The sequence below is a fragment of the Rutilus rutilus genome (genome assembly GCF_951802725.1).
Source record: "Rutilus rutilus genome assembly, chromosome: 8".
Taxonomy (NCBI): domain Eukaryota; kingdom Metazoa; phylum Chordata; class Actinopteri; order Cypriniformes; family Leuciscidae; genus Rutilus; species Rutilus rutilus.
The window spans coordinates 3,474,679-3,496,656 of record NC_140222.1 but is presented as its reverse complement, the minus strand read 5'-3'; the positions used below and the strand labels follow the sequence as shown (position 1 = coordinate 3,496,656).

The following is a 21,978-nucleotide window of genomic DNA, read 5'->3' as shown; positions in this document are numbered from 1 at the left end:
CAATTTCAAAGAAAAGATGATGTCTACTGAGTTTCCGCCAAGACCATGGTCCACTGTAGGAGCGGATTTATTCCAGATAGACAACAAACAATACCTGGTCATCGTGGACTATTTCTCCAGATATTTTGAAGTAGCCAAACTGACATCTACAACATCTGGAGCTGTGATTGATCACGTCAAGTCTATCTTTGCTCGTCATGGTATACCTGAAGTGGTCCGCTCAGACAACGGCCCACAATTTGCATCTGAGATCTTCAGACAGTTTGCACAGGATTGGGGGTTTAGTCATGTGACATCCAGTCCCCATTTCCCACAGAGCAACGGGGAGGCGGAGCGCGCGGTGAGGACGATCAAAAGTCTTCTCAAGAAATCCAGCGACCCTTACCTCGCCCTGATGGCCTATCGAGCTGCTCCCCTGGCGAATGGATACAGTCCCACTGAACTTCTGATGGGGAGGAAAATAAGAACGCCAGTTCCTGTCATTCCATCCAAGCTCAACCCAGGGTGCGCAGACATGGATAACCTGAAAAGGACAGAGCAAAGGTACAGACAAAAACTGCGACAGAATTATGACAAAAGACACAGTGCACGCGACATGCCGTTCCTTCAACCCGGTGATCATGTGTGGGTCAAAGATACAGTGGAAAGAGGCACGGTGGTGTCTACTGCCGGCACGCCGAGGTCATACATCATTGAGACGCCCGGGGGCACTCTGCGAAGGAACAGATACCATCTTTCACCAACCCCTGTGGCTCCTGGAGAACCTGCTAACTTAATTGAACCAGCACCCAAGAGCACAGTTCTTGATGACACACACACTCCTGTCACACCCGGAGCACAGTGTGTAGCCAGTCAGCAGTCTCCTGTGTGTGAAAGACGTTTCCCAGCCCGAATAAGGAATCCTCCATCTTACTTGAAAGACTTTGTTCGGTCTTAGGAATGGCACCTGAGTTATGCAGGAGGGCAGGGAGTAGTTGATTGTCGCCAGTTTATGTTATGGATAAAGGTTTACAGAAGCACATGTTCATAGTACTTCACAGTTGAACAGTATGGAAAAAGTTGAGTACCATAAATGTGTGTTATTAATCTTACTGATCTTGATTACCATTTAATGATGGTATGGGTTATATTTTCAGTATAAGTAATCGGAAGAGCCTTCTGTTATAGTTTAGAAATGCTCTTAATGTTATTTTTGCATCTGCACAACGATTATCCTTTGCTCAGAAAGGGGGATGTAGTATCAGGTTAACTAATGGGGTAGGAACCATGTGTAGGTTGTTGTTGTAGGGGGGAACGATAATAAAGCCGTGGGTTCAACGGATGTACAGCTGTGGTCCTTGTGTTAAGCCTCCTATAAAGGTTACAGTGTACCTATAAAACACGTAACAAGTATAGCGCGATTTGCTGAGGCAGAGACCTGTCATATAGCCGACACACTGCTTAAACGAGACCTGTCATATAGCCGACACGCTGCTTAAATGCAGAAAGTTTTGACCGCAAAAGATGAGGTAATTTGATCGTATGTCATGTATTTACAGCATTTAACCTGAGAGAAATGCATGCTCAGTTTAAATCGTATTTTAAGATGAGATAGTATTAAAGGAACGGCAAAATTCAGCATTTTGTTCCGCACCCCCTTCTGTCACCTCACGGTTTGAGAACCACCACAAACCCAGTTTGAGAACCAGCTGCCTTTACATAACCTTGTAAAACGAAAAATAATAATAATATTACAAATAATTATTAGTATTTACTACGGAAGCGTATTGCATTCACTTGAGGAAAAAAAATCTACTCTGTTTTTCTGAATTAATGACTTAATTATCTCAGAATTATGAGATAATTTTCATGAAAAAAAATTTTTTTGCTCTGTTTTTCTGAATTAATGACTTAATTATCTCAGAATTCTGAGATAATTTTTTCTTGAAATAAAAATATTTGCTCTGTTTTTCTGAATTAATGACTTAATTATCTCAGAATTCTGAGATAATTAAGTCATTAATTCAGAAAAACAGAGCAATTTTTTTAAATGAAAAATTATCTCATAATTCTGAGATAATTAAGTCGTTAATTCAGAAAAACAGAACAAAATATTTTTTTATGAAAAATTATCTCAGAATTCTGAGATAATTAAGTCATTAATTCAGAAAAACAGAGCAAAAAAAAAATTTTTCATGAAAATTATCTCTTAATTCTGAGATAATTAAGTCATTAATTCAGAAAAACAGAGTAGATTTTTTTTTCCTCAAGTGAATGCAATACGCTTCCGTAATTAACCACCCAAACACAATTTAAAACAAACTGCATGATACCAGTGCTCTGTGAAAAAGTCAGTAATTATTTAATGCCATATTACAAGACTGAAGCATAACGTTACACAAAAACAAACAAATTGCACAAACTTTCCATTTGCATTTGAAATTTAACTCAAAAAGTTTAGTTACTTTCTCAGATAGGTCCCTCACTTCGGTAACTGTCCATGCTGGATCTGTCGCTGTTGTTTTAAAAAGTAATCACGGAAAGCAAAACAAGACATTAGCATGACCGCATCCAGCTAGCCAGGCCAATAGCTGTCTGATGGAGATAGGCGGCATGAGCGCGTGCGCGGGCGGGCACGCACAGCTTGGGGCGCTAACAGAAGCACCCATAGCTGACTAGATTTGAGCTCGCTGATTGGCTACAGTTTATGTCAAACATGTATATCTTAAATCAGCAATTGGCTAAGCTGCTCCACAAACCCACCAACATCTGCAAAGTTACAACGCTCAAAGTTCAAAGCAAAGGGAGATATTTGCTTTTAAAGAAATTGTTTTTTAAGGACTACAACAAATGGCTGGTAGAGACTACACCTAGAACATGTGCGTATAGTCAAGCCGCCATCTTGGCCCGCCTCCATTCGATCAGTGTTCATTGCATACTGATAGAGGACATGACTGAGTTGGATCACTTAGGGGCCGATCACACCTGACGCGTTTTTTGCAGTGAGAGGCGCCTATTTTCAATTGGTTTCCTATGGCAGTGAGCGTTCTGTGCGCTGTTTATGCGTCTGCTGCGCCTCGCGTTTTTGAAGTTGAAAAAAAAAAGCAACTCCGAGCGGAAAAGGTGCCCGACGTCATCGCGTTTTTTTCCACTGTCCAATCGAATGAAGTGAGAGGCGGGCCTTCCGTTTTAGTGATGAAAGCTACAGTTGCTTGAACGGCAGGAGAGTGCGATGATGGAGGATAAACTTGTGGTGATCTCGTGGGTTACCAGGAGCTTAACGACTTCACAAACCGTAACTACCACAATGTTAACAGAAAGTAAATAAAGTTAATAAAAGGCTGATTTGACATTTACTTGACTGACAGGACAGCTGTTTCAGTGGTTGCCTAGCAACATAAAAAACGCAGCGCATTGCTCGTTCTGTGATGGTAAGTGCTGTGCACCTCGTGTTTTCGAACCTGAAAAACGCGTTAGGTGTGATCGGCCCCTAAGTCAAGCTATACTTTAGACTTTCATTTCAGTAACAAAGAAATACTATCAGCATTAAATTTTGAGAATAAAGTCATTGTGTTTTGTGCTTGCCTGTTTGACTACTCTGCTCAATAAATTAAGCTGTTTGACTACTCTGCTCAATAAATTAAGCTGCAAATGGATCTTGTCATAACCGTGACAGATCTCTCTGACTCTGATGCTTCACAACAATTTCTTTGTTACTGAAAGAAAGTGTAAAATATAGCTTGACAAAGTGATTCAACTGTCATGTCTTCTATCAGTATGCAATAAACAATGATCAAATTCGTTTATTCTCAACCTATTATTTCGACTTTATTCTCAAAATGCAACAAGTTTTTTTTCCTTGAAACACAATGACTTTATTCTCAAAATTTAATGACTTTATTCTCAACATTGTATTTCAACATTTTTCTCGCATTATAATGACTTGGTTATTTTCTGAGTTTGGGGACATGCCGAGCCCTGGCTGCTATTAGAGCCTTTTCATAACGTGAAATACTGTCTTTCCACGCGATTCTAAAGACCTCTAAATGAGTTTGTCTCCATTTGCACTCTAGATTATGAGTTTTTCTCTTGATAGTGTGTGTAGCACTGTTGTACCATGGTGCATTACTTTTCGCTCTAAACTATTTTAATCTGATAGGAGCAACAGTTCCTAATGTACTAGAGAAAGTGATGCCCATACTGCTAATCATTTCCTCAAATTTGTGTGTTTGGGTACACTGAGCAGTATCTAATGTTTAGGAGCCCAATATTTAGAAATTGGTTTTGTTCACAATTTTTTTTGATTTTCTGGTTTAATCAAAATCAGATTTTTCTGAAATCTGATAAGAAAATCAGATAAGATCCTATAGTAGATTATTGAAATCACAATTTGGGGAATAGATACAGTCTATATAGAATGGACTTCACAGGCATTACTATCAATTAAGTGGGTGAACAATGACTGATTTGAGGTTTGACTTACAGTACTAGTCATAGTGTTGGGGAATTTACAGTTAAAGACCCAAGGACCAGATTTGATGAATGAAAACCAGGAGTCAGAAATGCAGACAATTGAAGACAAGAGTCAGAATCAGTGTTGGGAACGTTACTTTAAAAAAGTAATTAGTTATAGTTACTCACTACTTGTTCCAAAAAGTAACTGAGTTAGTAACTGAATTACTCTATAATAAAAGTAACTCGTTACCAGGGAAAGTAACTATTTGCGTTACTGTAAAAAAAAAAAAAAAAAAAAAAATTGCTATGTCAAAGAATTTGGATTTCTTTGAGCAGTTTTTAAGTCAGTTGAAATGAGTAGAACAGACAGGTGTTTGTACATAACTTTCAATATTTATTGCATGTCGACAGACAGCAAGAGGTTTATCCTGCACTTCAAGCATTATCTTTGTAAGAAAAGTAAACAGTTACACCATATAAAGTGCATTTAACTCTGCAAATTAAATCAACCTCTCTCAACTTTTTATTAAAAGTTTTATTAATAAAGTAAAGGCATTGGACCAGTTTATTTGTAGTGCACTGACTGTGCACATTATATAAGATTAATATATTTGTTTTCCTTAAAATTTTAATTTAGCAGTAACTTAAACACTTTTTGATGTTTGATTGCCTCACACACACACGCACACAAATGTAAACACTTTGCGACTTTTCGATCGCGCCCGCGCCTCTCTTTCTCTCTCTCTCTCTCTCTCTCTCTCTCTCTCTCTCTCTCTCTCTCTCTCTCTCTCTCTCTCTCTCTCTCTCTCTCACACACACACACATTAATGTAAACACTTTGCAACTTTTCGATCGCGCCCGCGCCTCTCTCTCTCTCTCTCTCTCTCGGTTCAATACGAATACATGTACCGTTCCACCCCTAGTTCTTGCCTTTGACCTCAATGAATTTGAAGTAGTGCTTATATCTCCACCTTGAAAATGCCAACTTTTCATTGGATTGCTCCTGACTCGCCATCTCTGCTGCTTCTTCGCATCTCTGTTTAGCTGGTGTGTGTGTGTGTGTGTGTGTGTGGCGCGTGTGCTGGCATGTGTGTAAAAACACTGGCTCTGATTGGCTACCATGAAACACATGACCCTGCCTTAGCCAATCATAATCGCTTACCTTGTTATTAACCCACCTCCTCAATCGCTGTGCGAGCCAGGGGTGCGTTCGGATTACACAGTTTATTCAATCAATGCATAGTAACGCACCGCATTTAACGTTCAGTAATGTTAACGGCGTTGTAACGACGGGAAAAGTAATTAGTTAGATTACCCCGTTACTGAAAAAATAACGTCGTTACCTAACGCCGTTCTTTTAAACGGCGTTATTCCAAACACTGAATTATAATAAATTGAAAAAAAGATAGTTTGCAGTTTCATCAGGCAGAAGATGAAATCAACTTCAAGACTCATAAGGAATTTCTTTGCCGCTCCCCTACATTTCCACAACAATTTTACATTTCCCTAAGGTCACTAAGCTTAAGTTTGAATGATTCGGAAAGGCGTGACAGGAGGGAAAAAAGGGCACAATAAGGCATCCACGGCAAGTCAGCATTCCGTACACCTGTGCATCAACACTCACGCACACGTACACACACACCACTCACGACACAGCACACGTGATGAAAAGACCACCAGCAATCCACCCCTGCCTTAGGCACTCAGCTCTTGTAACAACAGAATAGCCACATATAGATTATCCGGATGGTACCAAGACCTTGGTTTAGGCACGGAGGGGGCTCTCCAGGGTGCCAGTTGTTCACTTTACCAATACAGGACCTGTAAAAAATCAAATTAGCTACATTAGATTTACAGCTTCCAGCCTTGTCAAGGTTGAAATTGGTGAAGCTCTGTGTGGCGAGCAGGACGAGGCTAAGGGACCGTGGGAGATTGGTGCGAGGCCGGTGGCGTGATTGCTAATGAGCGACACCTGTGAGACACACCGGTCTCGTATCTTTCACGGAGAAGCGGAGAAGAATCTCTTTTTGAGTTATGACACCTCTCGGAATTATTGGGATGGTAATGGGTATGACAATGTTGTATGTTTGGTCTTGGCGGAATAGATCTGCTACGCTGCTGCTGCGACAGAGCAAGTACGGGACTTGCTACTGCCAATACATAAACGACACGCTGCTGTGAGCAAGTCAGACATGCTGCTGCTGTACAATATAGCGTACATGAATTATCCCCCAACAGAGCAGGTGACAAAGTATTTGACAAAACAATACAAGCCAAGTGTACTATAATCCCCCACCCCCAGCAGATCTACTGCCAAAACATATGTACTGCTGCTTCTCTGAAGAGCCATAGGAACGTGTGTATGCTAGCTATGTGTACATGGCCCTTTAGTTTTGAGTATGAGAAATGAGGCGCATGCTTGGTCTTGGCAGACTAGATCTCCATACACAGTATTCCCAAAAGCAGATCTAGTCGTTAGACATGTGGGCTGCCATGAGGTGCATATAAGACACGCGAAGAATCTTGCAGTGTAGCCCTATGTGAACTAGTTCCCTTTCGTCCTCGGAACTCCGACGTGTCGTCGGGGGAGTTCCCTGACGAATTGGGATCACGCTAGGGAGCCAATTGCCTTCGAGAGAATTAAAGCGAGCCAATGGACATTGGCATGCAAGATTTGCATTCCGCGACCCGCCTACCAGCGCGGGTATAAAGGCGGAAGTAAACATTGCATCAGTGCTTTTTGCTTCGGATCCATCCAGTGTGTCTCTGTGTGAGCTGCTGTTCTTTTGCCTGAAGAAGAGTTTATAAACTACGAGTCCTCTTTTGGGAAGAAGATCCTCTCTGGTGCTGGTGTGACGGCACTTCAGTGACCATCGCTTCCTGCTGCTGCTGATTTTTTTTTTTTTTCTCTTAAAAAAAAAAAGAGCTGTTTTCATGGCTGGTAGTGGGTGAGTGCAGAACACGGCCTTGCAGTTTCACCGTTGTGTCTGCCGCGGTGGTCCCTCGGTGCTTCGGCACGTGAACAGAGAGTATTTTCTCTTTCTAAGAGAGCATCACGGGCGTTTCGCGTCCTTTTCAGGATGTTGTTTCACCCGTGCGTTTCTGGATGCGGTCGACCTCTCCCTTAGGAAGATGGTCATAAACACTGCCTCTCGTGTATGGGCTTAAAGCATGGTGAGGCAGCGTTTGTGAACGAGTCATGTTCTCATTGCGGGAACATGACTCTGGCGATGCTGCGTTCGAGACTAAGAAACCTGAAACATGGGGAAGTCCCTTCAGTGATTCCCCGATCTAGTTCGTCTGCCGGTTCAGTTCGGCAGGCGGCTACTTCGGTGATTCCTGTTGGTGAGCGAATGAGGATCACAGTGAAGAATGTCCCGTCTGGTGAAAGATCCTCACGGGCTTCTCACTCCTCTAGTAGCTCGTTGCCATTGGCTGTCCCGGTGGAGCTTCCGGAGCCGCCTCGTGCGGTTCCGGGTGTCTCCCTCAGGGAGCCGCCTGAGGACCAGATGTCGATCGCGGCATCGGAGGGAGAGCGGTCATCTTCTGGGGATGACTTGGCGGGACTACCCCCTTCGGGTGTGGTGGCTATGCTCGAACGGGCGGCCGCGAATGTCGGGCTTGTGTGGAACACTCCACCGGGTTCCGAACCTTCGCGGCTGGATGATTGGTCTCGCGGAGCAGGCCGTGTTGTTGCCCCACAGTCCGCTCCGGTACCATTCTTACCGGAAGTGCATGAGGAGTTGAGGAAGTCTTGGCTGGCCCCTCTGGCGACCAGACGTAGACAACCTCGCCCCTCCTCCCTCACCACTCTCGATGGTGGAGCGGCGCACGGGTACATGGGAATCCCCCCAGTGGAGCGGTCTATCGCGATGCAACTGTGTCCAAAGACCGCTTCCTCCTGGTGGGGTGCCCCTTCACTCCCCTCCCGCACCTGTAGGTTTTCCTCTGGTCTGACCAGGGACGCCTACATGGCGTGTGGAGACGCCGCTTCCGCCCTGCATGCTATGGCGCTGCTACAGGTCCACCAGGCCAAGGCACTCCATGACATGCAGGGGGGTGGTCCCGACCCAGGATTGCTTCAGGAGCTGCGTGCGGCGACGGACTTAGCCCTCCGGGTGACGAAAGTCGCCGCACGTTCCCTGGGTCGGGCGATGTCCACTTTGGTGGTCCAGGAGCGCCACCTATGGCTTACCCTTGAGGATATGCGGGAAGCGGAGAAGAACAAACTTCTCAACTTCCCCATATCCCAAGGGGGCCTCTTCGGCGACGCGGTGGAGAGCTTCGCCCAAGAGTTCTCCGCCGCCCAGAAGCAGTCGGAGGCAGGTTTCTACCTCCTCCTCCAGGTCATCCACGGCTGAGACTGGTGGGCACACAGTCTCCCCCGTCCGAGAGGGCCAGAATGGCAGTGTGCGCCGCCCCCGAGCGACACCACTCCCATTCCCCTCTCCCCAGCTTGTGGATAGCTTGTGCGTCGTTCCGGTCTGCAGCTGGGCCCGGAGGCGCAGAGACCAGGATACGAAGAGTCAGGGCCTCGTTCCTCGTCTCTCCCCCTCCCCTCGCCACCGGGCAGCCCGCAGCAGAATGCCCATGGGCCTTCTCTGCCGTCTGCCCCCCAGTGGAAGCAGGTTGGTGTCAAGTTCCACGCCCAGACCCCGCTCTCGGTCGCTACAACGCCACCAGAGCCGGGTCCCTGTCTTCCACCTCGCTGCCCCTTCGCGGGTATGCCGGTGGTTCGGGTGGGCTTATTGGGACGGTATCTGGAAGCCTGGCTAGCACCACTCGGTTTGGCTATGCAATTCAGTTTGCACGCCGGCCTCCCAAGTTCAGGGGCATCCACTTCACCCGTGTGCGGTCAGTGGACGCCCCTGTCTTGCGGAAAGAGATCGACGTCCTGCTGGCGAAGGACGCGATCGAGCCGGTCCCTCCTGCCGAGATGAGGTCCGGGTTTTACAGCCCCTACTTCATTGTACCCAAGAAAGGCGGTGGGTTACGGCCAATCCTGGACCTGCGAGTATTGAATCGGGCCCTGCACAAACTCCCGTTCAAAATGCTCACGCAGAAGCGCATTTTCGAATGCATCTGTCCCCAGGATTGGTTTGCAGCGATCGACCTGAAGGACGCGTACTTTCACGTCTCGATACTTCCTCGACACAGACCGTTTCTACGGTTTGCTTTCAGGGTCGAGCGTATTAGTACAAAGTCCTACCCTTCGGGCTGGCCCTGTCGCCCCGTGTCTTCTCGAAAGTTGCGGAGGCGGCCATTGTTCCCATGAGGACAAACATTGAAAGTATACAAGTCAAAATACATAACAAAGTAATTGAAAGAGTAGAGAACATCAAATTCTTAGGAATTTATTTGGATGAGTCCTTAAACTTTAAACAACATATAGAGTTTTTAACAAAGGAATTGTCAAAATATGTTGGTTTGTTCTATAAATTAAGATATGATCTTCCTTTTGATGCTCTTCTAACATTGTACCGGTCACTTTTTGAATCACATCTAAATTATTGTAATATTATATGGTGTAACACATATCCAAGCCATCTTGAAAAATTGCAGATTCTACAGAAGAAAGTTATACGTGTTATATCATGGGCAAATTATGATGCTCCCTCTGGTCCGCTTTTCTATAGGTATGAGCTTCTGAAGCTCGCTGAGTGCAATAGTTTTCAAAATGCTTGTATTATGTATAATGTAGTTCATAAACTGCATCCAACACTTTGCCGTCTCATTCCAGTAACCTCGTCTATGCATGACCATAACACTAGAAGGAGAACTCTATTACGAGGGAAAAAGCGCAAGATGAAGTGTACTAGTTTTAGTATAGCATGTAAGGGTCCTGGGATCTGGAATGAGATTGACAATTCTATAAAGGAACTACCTTCTCTTGATATATTTAAAAAGCATTTTAAACACAAATTGTTACAACATTATGCTTGATAGACACCATAAGGCTGAAGGTTTCATATTTTATTGACTTATTTTTTATTATTTTTTTATTTTTATTTTTTTTGTGATGTTTGAATACCCCTATTATTGACGTTGTTTGAGGGGTGGATGAGATGTGTGATGTATGCTGACTGGTGGGAGGATATTTTGTGGTGAATGGTGGCGTTATTGGTGTAGATCTGGGTGAATTAGAATTTGTTGTTATTAGTGCTGATTAGGCTATGTGTCTTTAAGGGCCCTATTTATAAGCCGGTATGGCTTCTGGGTAGTCCTTTTTGCAGGAACTTGTTGTTCTGTGAATAAACAATAAACAAACAAACCCTCGGCACGGACGCCCTGGCTCACAGCTGGCCCCGGGACCTGCGCAAGTATGCATTTCCCCCAGTGAAACTTCTTGCACAGACCCTGTGCAAGGTCAGGGAGGACGAGGAGCAGGTCCTTCTAGTGGCGCCGTATTGGCCCACCAGGACTTGGTTCACGGAACTCATGCTCCTCGCGACAGCCAATTCCTCTGAGGAAGGACCTTCTTTCTCAGAGACGGGGCACTCTATGGCTCTTCTAGGTGGTCTACCACAGGCAGTGGTAGACACCATCACTTCCGCTAGAGCCCCCTCTACGAGGCGCCTCTATGCGTTGAAGTGGAACCTGTTCTTCGAATTGTGTTCCTTTCGTCAGGAGGACCCCCGAATTTGCCCGATTAGAGTCGTGCTTTCCTTCCTGCAAGATGGGTTGGAGCGAAGGCTGTCTCCCTCCACCCTCAAAGTGTATGTCGCTGCAATAGCCATGCATCACGATGCAGTAGAAGTTAAGTCTTTGGGAAAGCACGACCTGATCATCAGATTCCTTAAGGGTGCTAGGAGGTTAAACCCACCTCGTGTTTTGCACTCTGTACCCTCTTGGGACCTAGCTCTGGTACTTAGAGCTCTTCAAAGTCCTCCCTTTGAGCCTTTGTCGACAGTAGAGCTTAATATCCTGTCCATTAAGACAGCACACCTGTTAGCATTGGCCTCTTTCAAGAGGGTCGGGGATCTGCAAGCATTTTCGGTCGACGAATCGTGCCTGGAGTTCGGGCCGGGCCTTTCTCACGTTGTATTGAGGCCCCGGCTCGGATATGTGCCCAAGGTTCCTACCACTCCCTTCGCGGACCAGGTAGTGAACCTGCAAGCGCTGCCCCAGGAGGAGGCAGACCCAGCCCTAGCTTTTCTCTGTTCCATCCGTGCTCTGTGGGTTTATATTGACAGAACGCAAAGCTTCAGGACCTCAGTTCAGCTCTTTGTCTGTTACGGAGGCCAGCAGAAGGGGAAGGCCGTCTCCAAGCAGAGGTTAGCCCACTGGCTAGTGGATGCTATCACCCGAGCATATAAGTCTCTGGGTGAGCCTTGTCCTCCCAGGTTGCGCGCTCACTCTACTAGAGGTGTTGCCGCTTCCTGGGCTTTGGCTCAAGGCGCCTCGCTGACAGACATCTGTAGAGCGACATGTTCGCTAGGTTCTATAGCCTTCGTATGGAACCTGTTTCCTCCCGAGTACTTGCTACGGCCAGTGGTGCGAGGGAATAGGTTGTGTCGGCTTGCTACGCCACTCCGCCTCGCGGCTGGATACGTGCGTCCCTTGCTCCATATGGCGCCCAACGTCGGTGAGCCTCGTGAGTTCCTCCATCACCCCTCCGGTGCCAGGCGTGGTGGACCACCCGGCGCCAGGTCTGCTATCTCTAGTAGGGAGTTGCTAGTAGACTGGGTGTTTTCCAGTGATCTCTACAGTGACCCATTATGTCACGTGCAGTTCAGCCGTGTCTTCCCCTTGACAGACTCGTTCTGTCGTCCCTGTTGAGTACGCTCCCACTTCCTCTGGATTGGGACCACCTCAGGGACTGCCATATGTTCACTATCCCACTGGGCTAGAACATATTTGTATTCCAGGCCTTCCTCAGGCAGGCTGGGCTTCCGCAGCGTTCCCCCCCCCCCTTTTTTTGGGGGGGTTAGGGCACGTTTTCCCAGTGTTATCCAAAATCCACTGAGCGGGTCTTGCGGAACAGCAGTGTGATTCCCCAGCTAGCTCCCGCAACTTATTCAAGAAACTGCTGCAGGGTAGCTTAGCTGGGCGCTGGAAGGGGCCAGCACCATGGCGTTTTATTAAGTATCCCAATTCGTCAGGGAACTCCCCCAACGACACGTCGGAGTTCCCAGGACGAAAGGGAACGTCTCGGTTACGTATGTAACCCTCGTTCCCTGAGTTCAGAACGGAGACGTGTCGTCCCTTCGCCATGTTGCTGTACCTTCGCGGAGGACTGGACACTGTCCGGCTCCTCAGCGAAAAGCACTGATGCAATGTTTACTTCCGCCTTTATATCCGCGCTGGTAGGCGGGTCGCGGAATGCAAATCTTGCATGCCAATGTCCATTGGCTTGTTTTAATTCTCTCGAAGGCAATTGGCTCCCTAGCGTGATCCCAATTCGTCAGGGAACTCCCCCGACGACACGTCTCAGGGAACGAGGGTTACATACGTAACCGAGACGTTTTCTTTAATCATCAAGGTCCTTTGGACAAGGTGGAGTCATCTGGACAACGGATGAATAATGGAGTATGACTAAGAGTTTTCAGCTGACTGAGCCCAAACATGCACAAGTAAATGAAACATCCGATGATCCTCGTCGCGGGTGATGTGCTGCGTCTGGATCAGGCTCCTGAAGTCCCTCTTCAAAACCTCCATCTACCACAGCCTGATGTCATTCACCCCCGTGTGCAGCACGACATCTCCGATGCTCTCGTCACAATTCAGGATCTCGGGTATCTGAGCAGCGACATCGAGAACACGAGCACCAGGAAAGCAGTGACGGCGGAAATTAATTGTTTAAAAATATATTGTTTAAATAAAATATCCACCCCCCCCATTTCTTTTATAATTTTTTTTTTACTCGTTTCTTATTTATGTTCTTTTAATTTCTTTGTTTTGAATGTTTATGTGTGAGACTGTGTTAATGTGATGTGTGGCACCTGTGCAAACCAAAGGGATGAAGGGATGAATAAACTGAACTAAACTAAGACCTGGCAAGCCACATGATTTCTATAAAAGTGCGAAGTGTGGCTCTTAGGTTCCTGAGTGCTGGGTTAGGGGCTAGAATACACAGTTTGTACAGTATAAAATCATATCTTTAGAAAGTACATAAAACATTGAAACCCAATGTGTGTGTGTGTCTGTGCTCTTTTTCAGTGAGTGATCTGAGGATTGTTCTGCTGGGAAAGAATGAGTCAGAAAACAGCCGAGTGGGAAACATCATACTGGGAACAACAGCGTTTGACAGTAAAGCTTCATCATCTTATTCACAGCAGCACAGTGTGATAATCAGTGGAACGGTGGAGAAGAGACACATCTCAGTCATCAACAGTTCTCACCTGTTCCAGCCACAGCTCTCACAGCATCAGATCACACAGAGAGGGAGAGAGTGTGTGTCTCTGTCTGTTCCAGGACTTCATGTGATCTTACTCGTACTGCAGTATAATGACTTCAGTGAGGAGGACAGAAACAGAGTGAGAACTGTGCTGAACCTCTTCAGTGAGAAGGCCATTAAACACACTATAGTGCTGACTACTGATGAAGAGCCACGCACATCTAAATGGGCTACTAAGATATGGGATAACCCTATTCATAATTTGATAAAGGAGTGTGGAGGAAGACATCTTCAGTTTGATGAAATAAACCCAGGATGGCGCTCTGAGATGATCAGAAGGACAGAGAAGATGCTAAAGGAAGAACATGAAGAATTTCTCATCTGTAACATGTATGAGGCTGGAGATGATGGATCATCAGTGGATGGAGTTCCAGTGAATTCTGATCACAAAGGCAGTGGAAAACTCAATCAGAGCACGAAAAGAGGAAGTAATGGAGGAGGTTTGTTAAAGTCTTTTTTTTTCAGAATAATCCCCATCCCCCCATTCTGTGCCTTCCATATCTTTACTGTACTGTTATACTGTACAGGTTATTACAGGGAAAAAAATCTAATCTTTTTTGTTTAGGTTTAAAAGCTTCTAAAAATTTTGTAAATAAAAATAAATGATATTTTTGAATAGAGTATCAGACATTGACAGAAAGACTTAAATTGCTTTTTTAGACAAAGTTTGAGTAATACTGTTACTGTTGTTAGACTGTCACTGTTCACCACAAAATGAACATTCTTTGTTTGTATATTACCTGAAGCACACCACATTCAACATCATAGTGTCGGTGTTGATGGATGAGTAGGGCTTTTATTAAATGTCAAACAAAACAAGAAAATGAACAAAAACGACTAAACACCCAGGGGAGCATACATCAGAGTGCGTGTATCTCACGCATTTGTTAACGCTTTCAAATGCATGGTCGATTTGCACTTTCACGGGAGGGGAGGGGTGGCACAGTAACTTGTTTGGGGAGCATGGCCAGCCAATGCCCCCCCTTGGCGCTGGCCCTGTTTACACCGTAGGGGGAAAATACAGGCACGGCACGGCTGAGCTGAACATGGCAGAGCTAGGCTTGACACACTTGGAATATCACGCATGCAGAAACATTCGACAACACCATTACACTTTTGTATTGTGAAAAGGGAGCCTTGACATTCTGCTAAAAAGCCCCTTTTGTGTTAAATAGAAAAAAAAGTGAATCGTATTTGTTACACCATGTGGGTATATGATGACAGAATTGTCAGTTTTGGGTGAACTATTCCGATATAATGTAATATTATTTATAATATTACAGTATATTTTTGTTGTTGTTAAATGAAGTGTACATTTGGTACCAAAGCTAAACTGAGTCTGTTTCTAATATTGTTTCAGTGACTACTTCTGGAAAAACAAAGCTGAACATTGTCCTGTGTGGAAACAATACAACCTTCAAGGACTCAGTGTCTAAAATATTTCGAGGGGTAACGAGTAAACCTCAGAAAGAGATGAGTAAAGTGTGTGTGAAGAAAGAGGAGAAGATTCATGGACGGCAGATTACTGTAATACAGCTTCCAGTTCTCACTCGGCTCTCAGAGGAGGAAGTGATGCGGGAGACTCTCAACTGTGTGTCTCTCTGTGATCCTGGAGTTCATGTGTTCATCCTCGTTACTCCTGTCAGTCCACTGACTAATGAAGACAAAGCAGAAATGGAGAAGATTAAAATAATATTTAACTCTAATGAGCACTTCATGGTGCTTTTCATTACTGATCTCACTGTTGACCGAAGTGTGTCAGATTTTATAGCATCCACTGAATCTCAGAGCGTCGTGAGTCTCTATGGGAGTGGGTACCATGTGATGGGGTTAAAGGACCAAAGAAACTCCGGAGAGATCTCAAAGATTCTGGATTGTATAGAAAACATGAAGACTGAACCCTATTCACTTCAGATGTATATGAGAGCTCCAGAGAAGAGAGTCAGAGATGAACTAGAGGAGAAACTGAGTGCGAGAGATAATGAAATCAAAGAGTTACAGGAGAAGATCAAGACACTGGGTGAGTGGATTCATTTACTTTTCTGAATAAAGCATATTTGTGAGAATACAGTAATGAGCTTACATGTTATTACAGTACAGTACCATACATTGATAAACACCCTTTACCAATGTCAAGGAGAAAAAAATTGACAAAAAAATATAATTTAAATGAATTAAGACAATTATTCAGTAACTCTTTGTGACAGAAAGTAACAGTCACTAACCCTGCATCCCAATGTCTATACTATCCATCATATGTGAGATTAGAAAAATGTGTCTCAAAGCATAGTATGTTGAAAAGAGTATGCCAGAAGTCCCGGGATGGTCTACTATTTCCAGTAGATTTTGGAAGTGTGGATCCGTGTTCACTATAAAGGCTAATATTGCACACAACCAGCTGTGCTTTGGAGGATTCGGTTCAGAACTACAAACGTGTGTAAAGAGTTTAAAAAACCACAAGCATGGCAGATGTGCGTGACCTTAGTAGAGAGTAGAGATAAAGTAGAGATGTTTAGAAAGGAGTTTGAGAGACTAATCAATGTCTAACCTGATAAAAAAAATGTTTTAATGTTATCCATGTTATAATTAATCTGCAACAACAATGTGAATTTTTATAAAGATCCTTTTGGCCATTGAATTTTAAATGCAACATTAATCAAAAAATGAGAAGAGTCTGCGCATGAAAGACCCACGACTATGGTAGGAAATGAAACTAAATGAAATGTGGAGGATGTTAATCATGACAAGATGATTGACAGGTCAGTTTACGGTGACAGGATGCACATAACTATGTGACAAAGAGCATCTTTTAATGATGAAATATATGCTATGAAGTAATAGTTTGTCCCAAAGCTTGCCTACTCTTCTGCTACACACTCAAAAGTATGTACTTTTTTCTGAAAAAAAGTCTGCCGATCCAGAGACTGTTCACGTCACGTCTGCCGATCCAGAGACTGTTCACGTCACATCTGCCGAGCCAGAGACTGTTCACGTCACGTCCACCGAGCCAGAGACTGTTCACGTCACGTCCACCGAGCCAGAGACTGTTCACGTCACGTCTGCTGATCCAGAGACTGTTCACGTCACATCTGCCGAGCCAGAGACTGTTCACGTCACATCTGCCGAGCCAGAGACTGTTCACGTCACGTCCGTCGAGCCTGAGACTGTTCACGTCACGTCCACCGAGCCAGAGACTGTTCACGTCACGTCCACCGAGCCAGAGACTGTTCACGTCACGTCTGCTGATCCAGAGACTGTTCACGTCACATCTGCCGAGCCAGAGACTGTTCACGTCACGTCTGCTGATCCAGAGACTGTTCACGTCACATCTGCCGAGCCAGAGACTGTTCACGTCACGTCCGCCGAGCCAGAGACTGTTCATGTCACGTCCGCCGAGCCTGAGTTTCTTCACGTCACGTCCACCGAGCCTGAGTTTCTTCACGTCACGTCCACCGAGCCTGAGTTTCTTCACGTCACGTCCGCCGAGCCAGAGACTGTTCACGTCACGTCTGCCGAGCCAGAGACTGTTCACGTCACATCTGCCGAGCCAGAGACTGTTCACGTCACGTCCGTCGAGCCTGAGTTTCTTCACGTCACGTCCACCGAGCCTGAGTTTCTTCACGTCACGTCCACCGAGCCTGAGTTTCTTCACGTCACGTCCGCCGTGCCAGAGACTGTTCATGTCACGTCTGCCGATCCAGAGACTGTTCACGTCACATCTGCCGAGCCAGAGACTGTTCACGTCACGTCCGTCGAGCCTGAGTTTCTTCACGTCACGTCCACCGAGCCTGAGTTTCTTCACGTCACGTCTGCCGAGCCAGAGACTGTTCATGTCACGTCTACCGATCCAGAGACTGTTCACGTCACGTCCGCCGAGCCAGAGACTGTTCACGTCACGTCCGTCGAGCCTGAGTTTCTTCACGTCACGTCCACCGGGACTGAGTTTCTTCACGTCACGTCACGTCTGCCGAGCCAGAGACTGTTCACGTCACGTCCGTCGAGCCTGAGTTTCTTCACGTCACGTCCACCGAGCCTGAGTTTCTTCACGTCACGTCCGCCGAGCCAGAGACTGTTCTCGTCACGTCTGCCGATCCAGAGACTGTTCACGTCACGTCCGCCGAGCCAGAGACTGTTCACGTCACGTCCGTCGAGCCTGAGTTTCTTCACGTCACGTCCACCGAGCCTGAGTTTCTTCACGTCACGTCACGTCTGCCGAGCCAGAGACTGTTCACGTCACGTCCGTCGAGCCTGAGTTTCTTCACGTCACGTCCACCGAGCCTGAGTTTCTTCACGTCACGTCCGCCGAGCCAGAGACTGTTCTCGTCACGTCTGCCGATCCAGAGACTGTTCACGTCACATCTGCCGAGCCAGAGACTGTTCACGTCACGTCCGTCGAGCCTGAGTTTCTTCACGTCACGTCCGTCGAGCCTGAGTTTCTTCACGTCACATCCACCGAGCCAGAGACTGTTCACGTCACGTCCGTCGAGCCTGAGTTTCTTGGCGGTGGTGGTTGAGGAGAGATCCCCTGACATGATTGCAAAGCGCTTTGGGTGTACAGTAGTACATATGAAAGCGCTATATAAATGCCCGATTCTTCTTCTTCTTCACGTCACGTCCGCCGAGCCAGAGACTGTTCTCGTCACGTCTGCCGATCCAGAGACTTTTCACGTCTCGTCTGCCGAGCCAGAGACTGTTCACGTCACGTCTGCTGATCCAGAGACTGTTCACGTCACATCTGCCGAGCCAGAGACTGTTCACGTCACGTCCGCCGAGCCAGAGACTGTTCACGTCACGTCCGCCGAGCCAGAGACTGTTCACGTCACGTCTGCCGATCCAGAGACTGTTCACGTCGTCCGCCGAGCCAGAGACTGTTCACGTCACGTCTGCCGATCCAGAGACTGTTCACGTCACATCTGCCGAGCCAGAGACTGTTCACGTCACATCTGCCGAGCCAGAGACTGTTCACGTCACGTCCGCCGAGCCAGAGACTGTTCACGTCACATCTGCCGAGCCAGAGACTGTTCACGTCACGTCCGCCGAGCCAGAGACTGTTCACGTCACGTCTGCCGATCCAGAGACTGTTCACGTCACATCTGCCGAGCCAGAGACTGTTCACGTCACATCTGCCGAGCCAGAGACTGTTCACGTCACGTCCGCCGAGCCAGAGACTGTTCACGTCACGTCTGCCGATCCAGAGACTGTTCACGTCACATCTGCCGAGCCAGAGACTGTTCACGTCACGTCCGTCGAGCCTGTTTCTTCACGTCACGTCCACCGAGCCTGAGTTTCTTCACGTCACGTCCGCCGAGCCAGAGACTGTTCATGTCACGTCTGCCGATCCAGAGACTGTTCACGTCACATCTGCCGAGCCAGAGACTGTTCACGTCACGTCCGTCGAGCCTGAGTTTCTTCACGTCACGTCCACCGAGCCTGAGTTTCTTCACGTCACGTCCGCCGAGCCAGAGACTGTTCTCGTCACGTCTGCCGATCCAGAGACTGTTCACGTCACATCTGCCGAGCCAGAGACTGTTCACGTCACGTCCGTCGAGCCTGAGTTTCTTCACGTCACGTCCGTCGAGCCTGAGTTTCTTCACGTCACGTCCGTCGAGCCTGAGTTTCTTCACGTCACGTCCACCGAGCCAGAGACTGTTCTCGTCACGTCTGCCGATCCAGAGACTGTTCACGTCACGTCACGTCCGTCGAGCCTGAGTTTCTTCACGTCACGTCCGTCGAGCCTGAGTTTCTTCACGTCACGTCCGTCGAGCCTGAGTTTCTTCACGTCACGTCCACCGAGCCAGAGACTGTTCTCGTCACGTCTGCCGATCCAGAGACTGTTCACGTCACGTCACGTCCGTCGAGCCTGAGTTTCTTCACGTCACGTCCGCCGAGCCAGAGACTGTTCTCGTCACGTCTGCCGATCCAGAGACTGTTCACGTCACGTCCGTCGAGCCTGAGTTTCTTCACGTCACGTCCACCGAGCCAGAGACTGTTCACGTCACGTCACGTCCGTCGAGCCTGAGTTTCTTCACGTCGCGTCCGCCGAGCCAGAGACTGTTCACGTCACGTCTGCCGAGCCAGAGACTGTTCACGTCACGTCCGTCGAGCCTGAGTTTCTTCACGTCACGTCCACCGAGCCTGAGTTTCTTCACGTCACGTCCGCCGAGCCAGAGACTGTTCTCGTCACATCTGCCGATCCAGAGACTGTTCACGTCACGTCTGCCGAGCCAGAGACTGTTCACGTCACGTCCGTCGAGCCTGAGTTTCTTCACGTCACGTCCGTCGAGCCTGAGTTTCTTCACGTCACGTCCACCGAGCCTGAGTTTCTTCACGTCACGTCCGCCGAGCCAGAGACTGTTCTCGTCACATCTGCCGATCCAGAGACTGTTCACGTCACGTCTGCCGAGCCAGAGACTGTTCACGTCACGTCCGTCGAGCCTGAGACTGTTCACGTCACGTCCGCCGAGCCAGAGACTGTTCACGTCACGTCCGCCGAGCCAGAGACTGTTCACGTCACGTCTGCCGATCCAGAGACTGTTCACGTCACATCTGCCGAGCCAGAGACTGTTCACGTCACGTCCGCCGAGCCAGAGACTGTTCACGTCACATCTGCCGAGCCAGAGACTGTTCACGTCACATCTGCCGAGCCAGAGACTGTTCACGTCACGTCCGCCGAGCCAGAGACTGTTCACGTCACGTCTGCCGATCCAGAGACTGTTCACGTCACATCTGCCGAGCCAGAGACTGTTCACGTCACATCTGCCGAGCCAGAGACTGTTCACGTCACGTCCGCCGAGCCAGAGACTGTTCACGTCACATCTGCCGAGCCAGAGACTGTTCACGTCACGTCCGTCGAGCCAGAGACTGTTCACGTCACATCTGCCGATCCAGAGACTGTTCACGTCACATCCGCCGAGCCAGAGACTGTTCACGTCACGTCTGCCGATCCAGAGACTGTTCACGTCACATCTGCCGAGCCAGAGACTGTTCACGTCACGTCCGCCGAGCCAGAGACTGTTCATGTCACGTCTGCCGATCCAGAGACTGTTCACGTCACATCTGCCGAGCCAGAGACTGTTCACGTCACGTCCGTCGAGCCTGAGTTTCTTCACGTCACGTCCGCCGAGCCAGAGACTGTTCACGTCACGTCTGCCGATCCAGAGACTGTTCACGTCACATCTGCCGAGCCAGAGACTGTTCACGTCACATCTGCCGAGCCAGAGACTGTTCACGTCACGTCCGCCGAGCCAGAGACTGTTCACGTCACATCTGCCGAGCCAGAGACTGTTCATGTCACGTCTGCCGATCCAGAGACTGTTCACGTCACATCTGCCGAGCCAGAGACTGTTCACGTCACGTCCGTCGAGCCTGAGTTTCTTCACGTCACGTCCGCCGAGCCAGAGACTGTTCTCGTCACGTCTGCCGATCCAGAGACTGTTCACGTCACATCTGCCGAGCCTGAGTTTCTTCACGTCACGTCCGCCGAGCCAGAGACTGTTCATGTCACGTCTGCCGATCCAGAGACTGTTCACGTCACATCTGCCGAGCCAGAGACTGTTCACGTCACGTCCGTCGAGCCTGAGTTTCTTCACGTCACGTCCGTCGAGCCTGAGTTTCTTCACGTCACGTCCGTCGAGCCTGAGTTTCTTCACGTCACGTCCACCGAGCCAGAGACTGTTCTCGTCACGTCTGCCGATCCAGAGACTGTTCACGTCACGTCCGTCGAGCCTGAGTTTCTTCACGTCACGTCCGCCGAGCCAGAGACTGTTCTCGTCACGTCTGCCGATCCAGAGACTGTTCACGTCACGTCCGTCGAGCCTGAGTTTCTTCACGTCACGTCCACCGAGCCAGAGACTGTTCACGTCACGTCACGTCCGTCGAGCCTGAGTTTCTTCACGTCGCGTCCGCCGAGCCAGAGACTGTTCACGTCACGTCTGCCGAGCCAGAGACTGTTCACGTCACGTCCGTCGAGCCTGAGTTTCTTCACGTCACGTCCACCGAGCCTGAGTTTCTTCACGTCACGTCCGCCGAGCCAGAGACTGTTCTCGTCACATCTGCCGATCCAGAGACTGTTCACGTCACGTCTGCCGAGCCAGAGACTGTTCACGTCACGTCCGTCGAGCCTGAGTTTCTTCACGTCACGTCCGTCG

The 21,978-nt window shown here is 47.8% G+C and overlaps 1 protein-coding gene across 1 annotated transcript in view; it reads left to right on the top strand.

Moving 5' to 3' along the window:
• LOC311295713 (uncharacterized protein) overlaps positions 1–21,978 on the top strand; it is a 77,401-nt gene that overhangs the window by 14,217 nt on the left and 41,206 nt on the right. The window contains exons 2-3 of the mRNA XM_084417200.1: positions 13,594–14,271; positions 15,192–15,851. Of these exons, the coding sequence (XP_084273326.1) occupies positions 13,594–14,271; positions 15,192–15,851 (1,338 nt within the window). The remainder of the gene's footprint in view (positions 1–13,593; positions 14,272–15,191; positions 15,852–21,978) is intronic.